The sequence below is a fragment of the Lepidochelys olivacea genome, assembly GCF_965140295.1.
Source record: "Lepidochelys olivacea isolate rLepOli2 genome assembly, chromosome: 10".
NCBI classification, from domain to species: domain Eukaryota; kingdom Metazoa; phylum Chordata; order Testudines; family Cheloniidae; genus Lepidochelys; species Lepidochelys olivacea.
The window spans coordinates 60474812-60493922 of NC_140420.1; the positions used below are offsets into that span (position 1 = coordinate 60474812).

General features: G+C 40.5%; 1 protein-coding gene across 1 annotated transcript in view; it reads left to right on the top strand.

Annotated features, from left to right (window-relative positions):
- The window catches only part of PRTG (protogenin), a 115046-nt gene extending 109112 nt beyond the window's left edge, over positions 1-5934 (top strand). Inside the window, exons 18-20 of the mRNA XM_084642456.1 lie at positions 945-1110; positions 2344-2448; positions 3586-5934. Of these exons, the coding sequence (XP_084498582.1) occupies positions 945-1110; positions 2344-2448; positions 3586-3972 (658 nt within the window). The 3' untranslated portion in view covers positions 3973-5934. The remainder of the gene's footprint in view (positions 1-944; positions 1111-2343; positions 2449-3585) is intronic.
- Positions 5935-19111: the final 13177 nt, after the last annotated feature.

Genomic DNA, 19111 nt, shown 5'->3' on the forward strand with positions numbered 1-19111 from the left:
TCTTTACTAGAGTACTGTCCAAGTGCTTTGGATGAGGGAACTCTGAAGCTCTCAGCCTCGCTTCATCATGTTCATACCACAGATGGGTATCTCCCTCAGATCCCATGCTTTCTTTGGCCCTCCCTGCTTCACACAACCCCCTTCTCCTGTGGAAGCAGTAGAAGACACAAAGGGGAGTTAATGCTGCTTGAAGTGTCATTAAGTCTCTGGCAGGTTTCCCTCCAGACTCAGATGAATATTTGGTATTTATCAAATACTCACCTGCTTGGCCCCAGCCAGGCCACAGAGTCTCAGCCCCACAGTATTCCTATGTAAGAGCTTCTGTAAGCTTTTGGGGCAGGAGGAACCATCAAATTAGAGCCCAGCTCCCTTGTACCAGTGCAAGTGGAGGTCACCATCTGACCCTATATGATTAACTTCTGGAGGGAATACAAAGTACACAAACTCATGGGTCTTGGCTGGTAAGAAAAGGACTAATACATTAGTAATTAGTAAGTCTTAACCCATGGTTTTGGGATTTGGGGATTTTTAATAGTTATTTAAAAATAAAAAGCTTTTCAGTTCAGCTTAAACATGCATTTAAAAAAAGTGTCCAGCAGAGTGCAAGTATGATGAGAGGGTCTCCTTAGCTTTCTTGGGGCTCTAGGACTGCTCTAATATTCTTGATTGTTTACTCCCCCTGGATCATGTTACTAATCATTCATGAGAAATGCTCTCCATATATACATTTACAGACTGTGCAGTGTGATTTCCTGGGGGAATATGATTTTATGGCACATGATGGCATTTGAATTCTGTATGAGTTAGAATAGCACACGAATAAAAGCTAAAGATCAAGAACTTATCAGTATTATTTGGCTCATAAAACTTCAATGAAAGGCATTAGTCTTTATATTATACATATTATCTCTGGGACAGTTATACTCCTGCTTAATATTGCACAGGAAAACGTCTGCTCCTAAAACTATGCAGCAAGGCACGGACCAGCTGTCACATACCAGCATCTCCTTAGCCAGTGCGAATGAGGTGGGGAAGAGTACTGAAGGAATCACAGAGAATGAAGAATCTTTATTGCCGATGATAGTAGGAAACAGCTTCATTGATGCTAAGGTACTGTGAGCCTTATTCACTTCCAGTATATAAATATTTCCATGGTGCCCATTGGGATAGCACCTGAGTGCCTCCCATCATTAAAGATATATGCGATATAAATGCTTATCAATAATAATAATCATCCACATGAGGTAGGACAACCACAAGTGTTGCAGTCTGATGGGAACGTTAATTTGCCAGTAAATTCATCATAAATTTCAGCTAAATGTCTGCCCATTACCTGTGCCTTACACTGTGCTCTGAGATTGACAAGCGTCAGAAGACGCGTGTTCCACAGGCCAAGAGCCTGCTATTCAGAGTATCCTTCTGCTGGCTCAGAGGGTTCTATTCAAGGCACTGGGAAACAGGGCTTGTCAAAAATCTGAGCCCTGAGTCCATTCAGGCTCATAAATATTCTAAGCAGCACCATTAAATGAGTAAAAAGAAAAGGAGTACTTGTGGCACCTTAGAGACTAACCCATTTATTTGAGCATAAGCTTTCATGAGCTACACATCCAATGAAGTGAGCTGTAGCTCACGAAAGCTTATGCTCAAATAAATGGGTTAGTCTCTAAGGTGCCACAAGTCCTCCTTTTCTTTTTGCGGATACAGACTAACACGGCTGCTCCTCTGAAACCTGTCATTCAATGAGTGTGATGCTGAGCAGGTACTAAAATGTGCATCAATATCTTTTTTGTATATTTTAATGGGTAAAGTACGTTAGGCGATATGTATCTTACAGACGCAGGTTTACTAGAGTCAAGTTGTATAATAAAGCATGTATTCGCAGGATGCTCACCACTGTGCAGATATATAATTAAACACGCTCCCTTCCCCGTGAAACTTCAGTTCTAAGGGACCAATCTGGCAAACCTGAGTTATCCTTACTTTCGTATGTTGTCATATTGACTTGATGTATGTACAACACACAGTACTCTGACTTTAATGGAGCTGCTCATCTGAAGAGTGTTTGCAGGAACCAGTCCTAATTCAGGTTTCAGAGGAGCAGCCGTGTTAGTCTGTATTCGCAAAAAGAAAAGGAGGACTTGTGGCACCTTAGAGACTAACACCACACACCCATCCGTGATGCTAGCTCAAAGTGGAGATGTCTAGAAGCAATGGTGGCTGAAATGTTTTGCTGTATTCATGGTGCTGTCATGATTGTTGTGCTGCTGTTTATTTTTAAACTCATGGCATTTTAATTTAATAAGCAAGATTCTCTCTCTCTCTCTTTTCCTCTCTCTATTTTAGGGGGGAACTGATATGATTATTAACAGTTATGGTCCTATCTCAAAGACCAGCTGCAAGAAAAGGTGGCTTTTCTTCCAAGATTCTAAGAAGGTGAAAACGGAGGAGGTAACCTACCCAAATTATTGTGAACATGAAAGGCCTGGTACAGTCCCATGACGTTGCAAGGAAGGATGGCTAGGCTTGTGGTTATTAAAATGCATTACTAAGGGCTTAGCCTCTAAGGGGATGGTTTCTGTGTCTTGGTGTTAAAGGATGAAGGTTAAACTGTCTCCTTGTAAATGCAAATTCTTCATTTCCTGTCCCTTAATCTGTTGTGTAGTGTGGCTCTCTAACATTAAACAGGTGCTAAGTTTTACCTTAAACTGACTGCACTCCATCAGTGGATGAAGGGGTTCCTGCATATTACAATCCTATGCACAGATATAGTACTAAATTTGCAACTTATTTTATGAACATCAATTAAATAATCCTCCCACTAATCTGAGTGCTAAGTAAGTAGGTAGTATTATCTCTGTGTTTACAAAAGGAAAACAGAACGTGAGACATTAAATGACTCATCCAAAGTATAAAGGGAACTCTGAGGTAAAGCTAGAACTGGAACTCCAGAGCCAATGGCTCCTAATACTGTGTGGGCTCTGACCACACCCTCTTTGGATAAAAGGCAGTATATAATAGTAAAGTCTACAGGACAACCATGCCAGCTTATACTTGCAAAGAATCATCTCTGACTTATGTTTATGTAATCATTATAACTTGTATTGTTCTCTCATACAGTCAAGAAATAGGGACTGTCCATAGCTATGTTTAAAATGTATATTCCAATACACTTCCAGCCAAAAGCTTGCTCAGAAGCTGGTATGCAGCTGCATATTTCTGATGCTTCTTCAGGTAAAATATTTGGAGCAACCATAAACGTGCTGCATGAAAGAAAATCCATGGAGGGGAAAACAGATACACAAATATAACTTTAAAATACAAACAGGGTCCCCAATGAAAATCAGCCTCCATTATCTGTGGTTAGTTAGGTAGAATTAATTATTTCATCTAGTACTGTAGAAGAAAATGAGAGAGAATTGGGATTATACCTTTTTTCTCCTCCTGTAGGATGGCACAGATTGTTGCTCCCAGGTAGTGCTGTTTTAGGCATTCCAGCCAAATGGGGTGGGGAATTAAACAAGCACTGCTCATGTATCTATTGACAGAGGCTGATTAACCTCTCTCTCACACCTTGTTTTTATCCAGCCTCAGAGAAGATTTGTCCAAGCTGTGTGCTTGTATCAGCCAGGAACCACTGTACTGATCTGTGAAGATGACTCCCCCAGTTCCCCAGGCCAGCAATCTAAGTTCCAGGTGCCATTCAGTATTGTAGCTGATACAGAGCATTCAGCCAACAGTGAAGGAAGCCACGAGACAGGAGACTCTGGAAGATTCTCTCATGAGTCCAATGATGAGATACACCTTTCTTCTGTTAGAAGTGCCAGCCCACGCACCTCCAGTTCCTTTGTAGGCAGTGACTCAGGTGTGAACGTGAACCCTGTCTTGAGTAACTGTGAAGAGCCTCCAGTACCACTGGCTACTGACCAGACTTCTACCTCATCTCTTCAGATACAGTGCACGGTACAAAACTGAGTTACCTATCCTGACAGTCATGCCAGATATCTTCACAATGTATATCTGTTCGAAGGACAATGAACAGGGAGCCAAAGTTTATTGTGAAAAGCCTGATAACCCATCAGGTGATTCCGTATTTCTTTTGAATGTTTTTTGTTGTTAAGTCACTCACTTTGAATTTTCAGTGGTAAACAATGTGAAAGGACAGTAAAGCTTTCTGACTAGAGTTAAAAATCTATCACTGGCGCAAAGGGAAGGCTGTTGGCCCCTTTGCTGAATATCTACCTCAGTTTGCCAAATGGCGAACTCTGAATGACAACTGCTTTACCTCATTTGTATTATAGTTGGTCTCAGCTACATAACTGATGATACTTCCTAGTAGGATTTTTTTTTTTTTGGCTGTATGTTGTCTGCGTGTGTGTGAGAGAGAGAGAGAGAGAGAGAGAAATCAAAGGAGTTGTATAGGTAGATGAACAAGACAGTTTAGCTGAAGCTCTGACTTTAAAAAGAGGGACCCCTGAGGGGATTAGTAAATGATTTAACATGACTGACCTGAAGAACATCAAATGAGAAAACTGTAGGGCTGTTACCTTTGAGAAAACTGTGCATCAGTGTGGGAATAATGGAGTTAGTACTTCAAAATGTTCAGTAAACCGCTACTTTGAGTCTCTAAAAAGTAATTGGGCTCTCCTTTTAACCCACTTGATTGCTATATCTTCCAGTGTCCCAGCCTACAGAGGACAGTGCCTTTTCCACACAGTTCTGTTGTGCCAGCAGTTGCTGACGGGATGTATGTTAAATCCACAGGGCTCTAGGGCATGCTGGATTCCCCACAAAGACATAAAACTGCTCCTTTATTGACGATTAATGCTAGAAAGCTTGGTGAAATTAATTAGTATTCAGCTTCCAGCCAGCTTGGAGTGGTGTGAAAACTCTGCCTGAAAAAAACACATAGAATAGACAAGTAATGCTGAATGTTTCAGTATCCCTGTACTTCATAGCAATGGTGCCTTCCATTATATATAATGAAATTACTACTTTGCCTTATGCCTTCTTAGCATTCATAAAGTTGCTTCGGAGCATAGAAAGATGCCTTAAATGCTTCTTAGATTTCTGGGTAAATTGTGAGATTAGTAATTATATTTCAGTTTTACCCAGCTCTGCAGTATGTCTGAGCTGTTGTTAAAATGCAGTCCTGTTTCTTGCCTCAGTTTAGGATGCTATTAGTGAGGAATTTTAGTTCAGGGAGTGACTTCAACCACATGCCAGTCTAAAACTCTAATTAAGCCTCAATGAAAAATAAAAAGACAGAGCTTTAGTTGAAAAGTCTGTTGAAAGGGTGAATGTTGATACTGCCTTGTACCCATACAATTCCTGTTTTATACTACCTCCTTTTAAAGTTATTCTAGTGTTATTTTTTTTCCTGTACTCAGGGAACAGTGTATTACTTTTGACCTGCCTCAGAGAAATGTGGGGCAAACTGACAGGGTATCATGTTTTCGTTTTTAATGGGCGGGGTGGGGATGGGGGTCGAATTCATCAATGTCGTAAACTAGTTCATAGACAGTTCCCCCCACAGTTCATTTTGAAAAAGAAAATTAGACGTTTGTTTATATTTTTCAAAATGTCAAAAATTTAAGGTTGTGGAAAAACAGCTCGGGTGAAATCCTCAGTTTCAAAACTCCCATCAGCTTAATTAACACCAAGATTTCACCCCTTATGTGATCTGAATTACTTTTGGCTGCTTACTTACAACTCAGAAGCTAGTCAAAAGCCATCAATAAGCCCTAGTGTTCTGTTTTTATTTATTTTATTTTTATTTTTTGATGAAGCGGCCTGTAGTTACTATAGATCTTTAGCTTGTAACTGTTTGTTCATTCTGTACCAGACAGTACATGTTCACCTTTTCATAGCATTGTTGATAGAAAGGCTTTAAAATAATCTTATACCAAAGAATTTTCTGTGGAAAAAAAAGAAGAAAACTGCATATTATTTTCCAAAAATAATTGAATTAGTTAAAAACTATAGATTTGAAGAGCTGAATACATTTTATTGTATAAGTTGTTACTAACAGAAAAACAATAGGGCTTCTATTGATTGTAGTAGTTGATTGCATAGTTTAGTTGTATGCTTCTACAATTTTTAACTACCTTATTGTTACAAGAGCCTTTAAAGAAAGTTGTAATAATGTCTTACCAGCAGATATCTCCAAAGACTTCCAAGTGTAATTTGGTTTTTTTTCTTCAGCATGTAGTTCTTCAACAATACAGTATTAGATAAAATATTTTTGAATAGTTTATATCTACTCGCTGAAGAAAAAGAAAACCTTTTCACCAAAGATTTATTTTTTGGTCTCATCAGGCAAAATATTTAGTGTACAGCAAAGTACTGTTTCTAGATAGCTAAAATGTGAATTCTTTGAAACTAGATAAGAATGTGTAACCATAGCATGAAGTTTCACACTTTTTCTTTCAGATTAGCCTCATTTTAGTGTTTCACTCAAAAAGTGCTGATATGCAAAGGGTAACTATTTTTCCTCTCCAAAGACTTGTTTGCTGTAAGTACTGATACACTGATACAGCTTTTATGCCACACATTACCATTAACTCTACTCCTCAACTTTTTCATGCCAAAGATCAGCTACATAGGTTAACCTGTAAATAATCAGAGAGGAACAGATTAGATACCAATATTTTTCAGTCTGATAGAGAGTCTAGCTAGCCTCAGTAGCCAAAGAGATTGAAGTATTAAATTTACTAAAGAGCAATACATCCACAATGCTGTTTATCCATACATTGTCATTCAAGTACTTTTTATCAGCAAATGAAGAAAACCAAAGATATTTAAGGTTACCTCAGCATATAGGCAAACTTAGTTAGACAATAAATTGTTCTGTCTTTTTCTTTGTTTTATGTTAACCAAATATAATGTCTATCTCCAGAACCTAGCCGATATGGACATACTTCCCTTTACTTTGTCATAAACCTAATCCAAACTAATATACATTCTTACTATGGAACAAAGAGTATGATCACAGCAAAGATTTATGTGGCCTCATGATAATTTGGACTTTATCACAAAAATAGTATTTTATGGGAAACAAATTTTCTTACAATTCAGGAGAAGCCTAGTGTGAGCAAGGTAATTCCTACACATATGCTTTGATGCTGTTCCCATTGAAATCAATGGCAGAACTCCTATGGACTCCAGTGGGAGCAAAATCAAACACACAATTTAACTGTTGTGGTATCCTTCAGGACATAGAGCCAGTAAGGGTGCCATATGATTAATAATGCATGTAATTACTTTGACAGTTATGGGAATGAACTTTCAAATACATTTATGATTCTTAAAGGGCAGTTTTCATATGCAGACTTTGTCCATTCCGTTGGCCATAGGAATGTGTGACAACTCTAAAGGCAAAATAATAATAGAATATCCAGAAATTTTTGTTGTCTGTGTCCACAGATCCTGGGTTCTGGAGACGAGAAAACACCCATTCTCTAATTATGAATTTTACTGAGTATGCTTTGGAAGACGACCATAAATGTGGAATTTTCTGTTACACCATGTGAACTGATTTTGTTAACTGTGTTAAGAACTAACGAGCCATGGCTGGTGTAATGAACGTATGTGCAACCCTTGTATTTTAAAAGTGAAATTCAGTTGAAGAGACTTGGAAGCTTGCATGTAAAAACTTACAGAGAAAATCCTAAAATTGACTGAGTGAATTAATGAATTGGGAACAAACCAGAAGACCCAGCATGCTTGAGGCTGCATTGATTTATTTTCTGTGCATTTCAGAAACCATGAAAGTCTTTCAATTGCCAGCTTTCAAGAATTCTCCTGGAAGAATGCTTTTAGTTTTCCCTTGTAGAATTGCTGCATCTCAACTGAACGTCTTTTTCACAGATCTGTTCTTGTAAAAGAAACACTTATCGGTTTATTCATTGACTGCGGGCTTGTCTGCACTGTGCCACAGCGTGCGGACTGTGGGGTGTGTGAATTGAATTGCAGAGCGCACAAAGTCTTGTGCCCTAGCTACCTCCTTCAACCAGCACTACATAATCGCAAACTTAGGTACCTGTTAGTTCACACCAGCATTGTCCATGTGGACCAGTTAGAGCACAACACTTCGGTGTGCCCTGCACCCCCATAGTCTGCACTATGGCACAGTATAGACATCAGTTTACTGAGCTGCTTCTTCCCAAACTTATGGGATTTTGACAAAGAGAAAGTATTCTAAGGTGTGTGTACCAGTTTATATTATTTGTCACACTCTTTTGCTCTGTGTTTTTATCCCATTGCTTTAAACTAAGGCTGAATCCTGTTTGTCTTGCTCACATAGGCCCTGCTCCTGCTCCCATTGAAGTCAATGGCAGAATTCACATTAATTTCAGTGGTGCAGGATCAGGCCCATAAATAGTTCTGTTGATTTCAGTGGGATTATTTGCTTGATGTGAACAAACAGAATTGGGCGTTAAAAACTGTATTTTAGTGTCCTAAGTGTACTTCAAAGGGCCTAATTCTGCAATCCTGTCTCAGGCAAAATTCCCATTAAAATCGAGTAAGAGCTGCATGATCATGTTCACTCCATTTATTGCAGAGGGACTGTTATTCATAACATCATTCTGAGTTGGTGGCAAAACTCCCATTGACATCAGAAGGAGTGGTATGCAGCGATCAAGGCCATTGTATGAAAGTCTTCTGAAAACACAGCATAGCAGGGCCAGGTTCTGATCTCATTTGCATTGGTGTAAATCAGAAGTGATTTCACTTATGTCAGCAAAGTTACTCTGGATTTACTCTGATACAACTGAGAGCAGAATCTAGACTAATATGTGGTGGAAAAGTACACTGCCTCATGTGTGTATTTACGGTTTTATAATTCAGAACAAGCCCTTTGGAAAGTGACACTGTAATGCAGTAACCTCAAAAGGCCTTTTTTTCTCATAGTGATTTAAACCAACCTTTTACCAGATATTTAAAATTATTGGGATAGCTAGAAGTTCAGTGTAACAAAAAAGAATTTTAAATGCTCATTCCAAATAAATACCTGTTCATAAGGTATTTCTAAGTCTTTGAAGTATAACCTAAGTCAGCATTTAAATGACAATGGGCCCAATTTACTAATGATTTGTACTAGAGTAGGATTAATAAATAATTAACAAATTTAAGTATTTGTTTGAAACTACGCAATCTGTTCTTGTTGGAGGTTTTTGAAAAAATATTTTCAGGGACAGGTAAGTGCTAATTCCAGTGTCTTCCAATGTTCCTGGTTAACCTTAGTGCACTGTTGATCAGTTAATGCTACTAAATATCTTGAGCTTAGCTACTGGAACTCTAGAGCTGCTGGTACCCAGTAGTTATCAGGGGAGGGAGATTGGACTCTGTCTATTTCTAGGAACTCTTAAGAGCGTGTCTGTAACTAACTTAAAGAACTGTATTTTAAGACAATTTTTTTCTTTTTATGAAACCTCATTTTCTATGAAATTGCCTTTAAAAATATCATTACTCTTCAAATATTTAACACAAAAACTAGTACCTGATTCATATTATCATCATATTGTTAAATCCATCTTGGTTCTAACATCAAAAAATAAGTTGAATTCAGGCTAAATTCTGCTCTCAGCTGTGCTGATATAAATCTGGTGTGATTTAATTTATTTCAATTGATTTTCTCTAGATTTACACCACTGTAACATCTGCCCTGATTTACTTTAAAGGGACTTAAATACATGTGTAAGTGCTTTGCTGAACTGGGGCCTGAGAGCAGAAATCCTACAATTTTATTAGTGAATTGAGCCCATTGTAGGAATTTGCTATTACATTGGTATTACATATACCTTCATTGTATCTGCCTGGTGTTTTCCGTAAAAACTGATTGTATATGAAATCTACTTTTTTTTTTATATACAAAAATGTTGCTTTTTGGTTGTTTTGCCTTTTGTTTTGTTTTGTTTTTTAAAAGTGTGAATTAATTGCAAGTGTAGGACCCAGTTATGTATCTCATATGGTGGGTGTTCTGGATCCTTTCACTCCTGTATGCCATTTTCTTGTAAGGGCAGCAATGGCTGACTTGCTAATGGAGGATAGAGCTGAATTATATTAATTTTATATTTGACTCAGGGGATCAGCTCTGTGAATTCCATTGCATGAGGGAGGCTAATGCTTGCCTTGATTTTGAATGTACCCTTTTCATGTCTTTTTAAAAATATTTTGTTTAATAATGTGGATTTGTTTTTCTTTTTATAGCATTCTAGTAAATGTTACCTAGTGTGTGTGTGTTTTTTTTTTCAGGGTTGTTTATGTACTACCCAAAGGTCATGCCAAAAATTAATAGAAGTTTAAATGCCAAAATGTTTATGAAACTGCTGTCTAAATACTGATTGATTGCACAGTTTAAATAAAAGTTTTCCTTAGTAAAAATATACTCTTTTTTTAAAAGGAATTCATTTTCTTTTCAGTTTCTGTGGCTAGTGGTTCAAAGCATGGGAAGACACTGTAATTTTTACAATGCCATAAATCTGCATGTTGTTTTACAATATACAGGGTGTCCTGACCCAAAGAGTTTGCAGTTAGACAAACCAAGATACATGACAACAGATCAGGTAAGGAGGGTACTGAGATTGTTAGTGCCTAGAACAAAGTAGGATGTATTCTTCACAGATATGAGTCTTAAGGAAGTTTTGGAGGAGGGCGCTTAAGTCTGGGTTCGTGTTGGCCTCTTCTCAGACTGAGCACAGTTTCGTGCTATTGTGTGCCATAGCATTTCATTACGAAGACAGACTGTGAGTATAAAGCACTGATCTTGCCACCATGTATCCTAAAGTTTCCCAAGCACATGCTAATATGTGCAGGGGTGGCAGGCTTGTATAATTTTTGGTGGTGCCCAGAATGGATCGAAGTCCATGTCCCATCCCCCTTCCCCTCCCCGCCACCCCCCCCCCCCCGGCTCACCTGCCTAAGGCTCTGGGAGGGACTTTGGGTGTGGGAGGGAGTTTTGGGTGTGGGGTCTGGGAGGGAGTTTGGGTGCGGGCTCTGGGCTGGGGCAGAGGCTGGGGGTGCAGAGGGCAGGCTCTGGAAGGGAATTTGGGTGTGGGCTCTGGGCTGGGGCAGGAGGTTGGGGTGCAGGAGAGGGTAAGGGGTGGGGCGCTTACCTTGGGCAGCTCCCGAAAGCCACCCGCAAACCACTATGGCAGCGGCTCCAAGGTGGGGGGGTCAGAGGAGTCTCCATGCACCGCTGCCTGCAGGCACCACCCCTGCAGCTCCCATTGGCCACAGCTCCTGGCCAATGGGAGCTGCAGAGTTGGCTCTCGGGGCCATGCTTCAGGGAAGGCATGTGGGGGCAGCAGGCGGGGTTGGGGGAGAGACTTGTCTCCGAACATTCGTGGAGTTGGACTCCTGGGCCCTGAATATTCCTGGAGCGCGGGCACCACGGGCCCATTATAACTCACTGCCCCTGAATATATGATCTACCATAGGATATTATCATCCACCTCATGCCTTCCTCCCATTACCACACATATTCTCTGCTTTGGCACGCTAGTTTCACTGAGAATGATAGAGATCTGCAGTTCCAGTGTGTGTTGCCACAAAATTTTGAAAGTTTGCTGCTGCTGATTTGGCACAAACTACCTCACTTACAACATTTTTTCACTTGTCTATTGAAGCTTGCATACCAAATTATGAAAACACTGTTAAAATGCAATTGCTGTTAGTTGAAAACCATTCTGGAGAGGAATTTATTTTAGATTAACATGAATCCAGTTTAATTAGCAAGGAAATTATGTTTTCTTTGAGGACTGGATGACTTGGATGGCTAAACAGAGTAGAGAGACTATCACGACTAACACCATCCTATACCGGAAACCTGCTGACCGCTATTCCTACCTACATGCCTCCAGCTTTCATCCAGACCACACCACACGATCCATTGTCTACAGCCAAGCTCTACGATACAACCGCATTTGCTCCAACCCCTCAGACAGAGACAAACACCTACAAGATCTCTATCAAGCATTCTTACAACTACAATAGCCACCTGCTGAAGTGAAGAAACAGATTGACAGAGCCAGAAGAGTACCCAGAAGTCACCTACTACAGGACAGACCCAACAAAGAAAATAACAGAACGCCACTAGCCATCACCTTCAGCCCCCAACTAAAACCTCTCCAACGCATCATCAAGGATCTACAACCTATCCTGAAGGACGAACCATCACTCTCTCAGATCTTGGGAGACAGGCCAGTCCTTGCTTACAGACAGCCCCCCAACCTGAAGCTAATACTCACCAGCAACCACACACCACACAACAGAACCACTAACCCAGGAACCTATCCTTGCAACAAAGCCCGTTGCCAACTGTGTCCACATATCTATTCAGGGGATACCATCATTGGGCCTAATCACATCAGCCACACTATCAGAGGCTCGTTCACCTGCACATCTACCAATGTGATATATGCCATCATATGCCAGCAATGCCCCTCTGCCATGTACATTGGTCAAACTGAACAGTCTCTACGTAAAAGAATCAGTGGACACAAATCAGACATCAAGAATTATAACATTCAAAAACCAGTTGGAGTACACTTCAATCTCTTTGGTCACTCGCTTACAGACCTAAAAGTGGCAATTCTTTAACAAAAAAGCTTCAAAAACAGACTCCAACGAGAGACTGCTGAATTGGAATTAATTTGCAAACTGGATACAATTAACTTAGTCTTGAATAGAGACTGGGAGTGGATGGGTCATTACACAAAGTAAAACTATACCCCCCCCCCCCCACACACACACACACACTGTTCCTCAGACATTCTTGTCAACTGCTGGAAATGGCCCACCTTGATTATCACTACAAAAGGTTTCCTCCCCCCAGCTCTCCTGCTGGTAATAGCTCACCTTAAGTGATCACTCTCGTTATAGTGTGTATGGTAACACCCATTGTTTCATGTTCTCTATGTGTATAAATCTCCCCAGTGAATTTTCCACTGCATGCATCCGATGAAGTGAGCTGTAGCTCACGAAAGCTTATGCTCAAATAAATGCCTTAGTCTCTAAGGTGCCACAAGTCCTCCTTTTCTTATCACTTTGAAGGCAGTTGAAATGCAGCCCAGGCCAATGACTAAACAAGGGGGTCAGTACCATCTGATGTCTGTTTTGTGGCCTGTGTGAATTAAGTTGGAAATAAGATGGTGGTTTCAAATCAGTTCTTACAGTACATGTAACAAAACTGCAATAATTGACCCCCTTCTTTACAGACCCAGGAGAGAAGACAAAACCAGAACAGCCACAGAAACCGAACTACACTGACAATTTTTCTGGAGCTCCAAAACCTTTGTGTGAAAGAAGCCTGCTCTTCCACTGCTCACAGCGGGTGTCAGTAGCTATGAGCTGTCCATCTGGCACCTTTCACAGGCACTAAATTCACTTATGTGGAAGGAAATACTATTTTATAGACATTTTAAAATTCTTGAAAATAGGATTTTACAATGGGAACTATGATGTGGTTTAAACTCGATGTTCCTTCTTATATGCCTAGTAAATGAATGGTTCTTAAACAAGGGCTGCAGGAGGAGAAGCCTCCCCCATACACACAAACACCTTCCCAAGAAAAAGCCAGCTGTGATGACTGGGAGGCAGTGTGTGGCCCACAACCTGGACAAGGGGAACGGAGCATGGGCTAACGCTGAAATACGGACATTTGAAACAAGTGACTTTCCCTTGTTATCCAGTGGAATAAAATTGTCAATAAGCAGGCAAGAGTGGAGATTTACTGCTATTGAAACAAATCAAAGGCAAAATACAAGGAAAGTTGGGGATTGGTCCTGCTTTGAGCAGGGGGTTGGACTAGATGACCTCCTGAGGTCCCTTCCAACCTTGATATTCTATGATTCTATATCATCTTTAAGTTTTTATTTCTCATTTTTGTTACTGTCAGAGGGTGACTGGCCCCTTTAAGAGGGAACGGGGTCCATTGCACCTGAACTGAACCTGTTGCCCAGTTGGGCTTCAGGGAAGGCACCTGGGCCTTATAAAGGGGGACACAGCTGCAGGTTGCTGTTGGCAAATGCCTGCAGACTCTGTAGGGAGTAAGAAGGCTCCTTCATGGCATTGACGCTACAGGCCAGTTAATCCCTTTGACAGTTACATTTCACAACATGGATAAAATGGTTTCATGAAATTGCGGGAAAAAAGTTGCCTTTATGAAACTGCTTTTAAAACAAATCCATTAGAATTCTTCTCCAACTTGCATGAATATTGTTCTTGTGTCAGATTCATGAATTCAGCAGCAAAAGGACTAATTCTTAAGTGGCATGAGAGGAAACTCAACTAATCATGAGTTCTGCAACTAAGTTGTATAAAACAATTTGATTGGTAGTGCTGGGTCTACTTAAAACAAGTAATTTTCTGCTTCTTTTTTGACCATTTTGGGCTGGCATTTTTTAGGCAGTCAAGAGCAACGATTTTTTGCTGTTTGTCTTCTGGGTTGCTTTTTATTTTATTTTTATGCTCCCCCTGGTATTATGACACAAATCTCTGCCCAGTGTCATGACTAGAAATTCAAACCCTTTCCCCTCTGCCTCCACCCCCACTATATTTTTTGGGTTTGGGTTTTTTGCCACTAATCATGCTTGTATTTGGGTAGTTTTCTGGCAGCACTCATCTGTGAATCCAGTTTAACTGGCCAGTACTCTCAAGCTGTATTGAGCTGCTCAGGTGTACCACTAAAGAAGCCCATAACAGTTAACAAAAAGAATAGGGTGAAGTCCTTACCTCCCTGATGTCAATGGGAATTTTGTCATTGACTTCACTGCTAACTTGGATGCTACATATCTTAAAATTGTTAGAACTAGCCCATGGTGGCCTTCATTTGGTTTTGCATGTGCAACTTTTAATAATTTTTAAAAAGCAAAAAAATTCAAAAAAAAAAAAAAGAAAAAGAAAAAAAGGAGTTAAGGTTGAGAGTCCATATCATAATTTAAAAGTAAAAGGGATGCTGGGAGAAATCTGTAGAATATAAATTGTTGTAGGCTTCTTGTTTGAACAATATGCTTGACCTACAGAGACACACACCTTACTCCAAACCCATGTTAGAGGCCTCGGCCTCCCATTCCATGGTTTACCTTTCACTTCCAGTCACTTTTTCCTTCATTCATGTGAGACGCTAATAGGGACTCAATCTGTGAAGTTTGATTTGAGAGAAACAACCTTGTTTCATTCTGCAAGAGCAGAGCTTTTCTTAACCTTTATTTTAATTGCCATAAGCATTGTTCTACACCTGGAGGTTAGATTATTGCAGTTTACATGAGGCTGAATCTTCAAACCACTTGGAAAATGTAGCTGGTGCAGAATCCAGCTACTCACTTATTAAGCGGTGTCTTATGCAGAAAGACCTATTACTCTGGTGTTATGAGATATGTGCTGCTACTGATTGATTTCTGAGGGACATTTAAGGTATTGGTTTTGACCTTTAAAGCCCTACATGGTTAGAGTCCTGTCTACTTGAGAAAATTCCTGTCTTTCCCTCTGTTGTGGGACTAGCAGAAGTAATTGGAGGTGCTCACGTTAAAAAGGAAAATAATATCCCCTCCCACTGTAGCCCTTAAAGACAATAACCACTGAGCATACGAAAGAAATGGTTATCAAATGGAAGGGCTGATCATTGTTGCAGCCTTACCTTGTTTCCAGGCTGATTTAGAAGAGGATCATAATGTTTTCTTTAATACTTTTATCTTAAGAATATATGTTCTTGCATAGAAGGAACTGTGTGGGAGCTTAACTGTGGCAATTACACTGTTTACCCTCTCACAGGAGAAAAGTAAAGCATGCCTGTTTAGGGCCTGACTTTGCTGGGGAATTCATAGTGTAGGCAGGGAGTTGTGCAGCCTGAAAATGCCCCACTCAGGAGGGAGAGAGATGCATGTGGTGGGCAATAGAAGGGGAATACAGGTGCACTTGTCCTAAACTGTGACCGCTGGCAATAAGGCATTCTTAGGGCTGGTCTACACTACCATGGTAAATCAATCTAAGATATGCTACTTCAGTTACATGAATAACATAACTGAAGTTGATGTAGCTAGATCATACCGCGGTGTTTACACTGCACTGTGTTGACAGGAGACACTCTCCTGCTGACTTAACACTTCTCAGGGAGGTTGAGTACACAAATGGATGCGAGAACACTCTCCCATCGATTTGGCATGTCTTCACCAGACCTGCTAAATCTACACAGTTAGCATGTCTTCACCAGACCCGCTAAATCGACACTGCTGCATTGATCGCAGCAGTTCCAATGTATCCAGTAGTGTAGACATGGCCTTAGTGAAAGGTCTTTTTATGTGTAATGTGTTTTCCCACTTGGTGTATTCGAACCCAGTTTGGGTGACTTTTGCAACACTCTAAAAGATCCTCCTATTTTTCTAGACTTTTCCTGGGGAGGAGTCTGAGGGATAATTGGAGGCTGAGCAGGGGGTTGGCTGGAATCTAGTGGGACAAGAAACATTAGATGCTGAGATCTCCTTCTGCAGTTTAAAATTATGGGAGCAATTAATTTGTGGGGTGGTTGAGGGATATGTTTCTAGTCTTTGACCTATTAAACTGAATTGTTTTAAAGTGTTAGTACAGTGTTCAGAGCGCTGTATGGCACTTTATGCATATAAAGAAATAAATCAGTGTGAACTCCCAGAAAGTCATGTTAACAAAATTGTTTTGAATCACTTTGTCTGCAGGGCAAAATCATGGAGAGAAAAGCTCTGATAGTTTTATCAGCAAAGTCATAAAACATGGGACTTCAGGATTACCCAGGACATCATGGCAAGGCTGCCAAAGCTGCTGCAGCCTCTGAGGGCAGCAAAAACACTGATCTCTCCGCAACTGGCTCTGCAGAAACTGACCTTCTCTCAATCTTTAAATACAGAATGGGGAGGGCAGGCTTAGGGCTTCCCCGGGATGCTTAGATTGTTGAGCAGTGTAAACTGCCAGTTGAAGGTGCATGTTACTCATGTACCAACAGGCTAGCTCAGCCCCTCCATTAGGGAGGCCAAGACTACTGTCTGCTATGGAGATGGCAGGCTGTTGGATCTCTAGTGCACTGGCCTGATATGCTAGTTAATCCTCTGACTCAGTTGAAATAGTGTAGAACACAGCAGAGTTTGGAGGCTGGTTAGTTTGCAGCACAGATTGTAAAATTAAAAACCCAATTCATAAGCATTTCCATGAATGATGACATCAGTCATGTCAGCCTCCCTCATGCTTAGAATATTGAATGCTGAAAAAGCAACAACTCATTTTCTACCAAGGAAAACAATCTGGTTTCAGCTTCATACAAAATCCACAAAGTAGAGGTATAATGAACTTCTTGAGATCAAGATTCCAAATTCAGGGATCATACTGACTGGAAGTTTGATTTCCAAAAACTTTCCATTCCAATTCTTCTGCAAAACTGAAACGTGAGAGGATTTTTTGGTGTGCTTAATACCCACAAGGGAAGAACAGTTTGATACTGGACTCCACAGAACGTTGTGGAACAATGACTGAGCTTGTTTTAAGAGGAAAAGGGTCCTATGATTGATGGAAAAGGGAGAACACTTCTAATTCACCTCTAGTTGAGAGAGCCACAGATGGAGAAGGTAAAAACTAAGGTTTGGTCTGTAAATGAAGAATTTACTGTACTGATGCCTGGTGGCAGAATTGAATTTCTGCCATTGCACCTCAGTTTTGGCTTCTAACACTCCTGCTATCCCAGTCTTGACCCTCATACCTATAGCTCTCCAGTTTATTTAATACCTGACCTCAGTGCTTGAGTGATTCTATTTGGATCTCCTTTGCCCCCAGTCACTTTTTTTCCTCTCTCAGTATGGTTAGTAGTCCTCCCCAGTAAGGATCTGATTCTGCACCATTGAAATCAATACGTTTGGCATTTGCAGAATCAAGGCCTTACAAACTAGCTCATGCTTTTTCAGACTAATCATAGTTGCCATCCCATGTGGAATTGTTCACCCTTCCTCTGCAGAACACTCACGCCTCAACAGCATAAAGAGGCAGTTAGCAATTTTCAGCTTCAACAGGGAACTCACGCAGCTCCAAGTGAATAGATTCTGATGCATGTGACCACCACAACTGGTGTTCGGGAAAAGAGGAGGAACAGAGGGTGATTTAAGCAACAATGTGTTGGAGAATTATCAGTTTTAATACATTACACACAAAAAGCTACTTTAAAAGACCATTAATATTGTACAGTCAAGCACTCAAAAATTAGGAAATGCCAGAATTAAGGTGGTCCATGCAATTGTATAATGAGAAGTATCAGGCAACTTTAACTAGAGGCGACACTGCCAGTTCCACCGAACATAATAAATTCCTCAGGTTGTCATGTATCTCCCATGTCCAACCAGCCTAATCCATTTTCTCTTAGTTTGGTGCTCATCTACAGGAAAAGCCTCTGCCACAGTGGACTTTGAAAGCTGAGGTGAGATTCTTCCCTTCACTGTCCTGTACAGCTTTGTACACAGTTTTGGTTTCAGCTCAATGCTCCTGTTTTAGTACTTTTCCCTTCATTATTTTTCAGTAGCTGTCCTCCTTTGTTCACCGAATTTGTCTGTCTCCCTAGTTATATTTTATCCTTTTAGTGGGGGGGTCTCTCCATAACTTTGCTTTGTGCTTTACAGAGGCCCTGGATATCCACAGCAATGGTTTCCTGCTGTAATCCTTCTATCATTCCACTAGCCCCCACTTCAAATCTTTAGTCTCCAGCTATAGAGGACTAGATGCTATGACTCCCTTTAGACACAGCAGTAAAGTTCCGTGAGCCACCCAGCAGTTAACAGAGCATGAAGCTTTCAGATTTAGAGGCTGGCATCTCTAATGTCCTACTTACTATGCATAACGCAGGTAAGTGCAAAGGAAGTTCATCTAGGCAGTGTTCAAAGGCAGATGGAACATGTATTTGAAATAACTGATTTAATGTTTGTTGTCTAATTTCAGGACTGTCCAGGGTTTTTAGACAAGGGATCAGGACTACTACTTTCCTCTACAAAGGTAGAGGTGGGTGAATACAGCAAAAAACAAGCAAAAATGTTAATGAAGAACACCCCACAGTTGTCCCCTGCCCCCACCAGTCTTATCTTCTTTTATTGCTATTGTCCTCACCCTA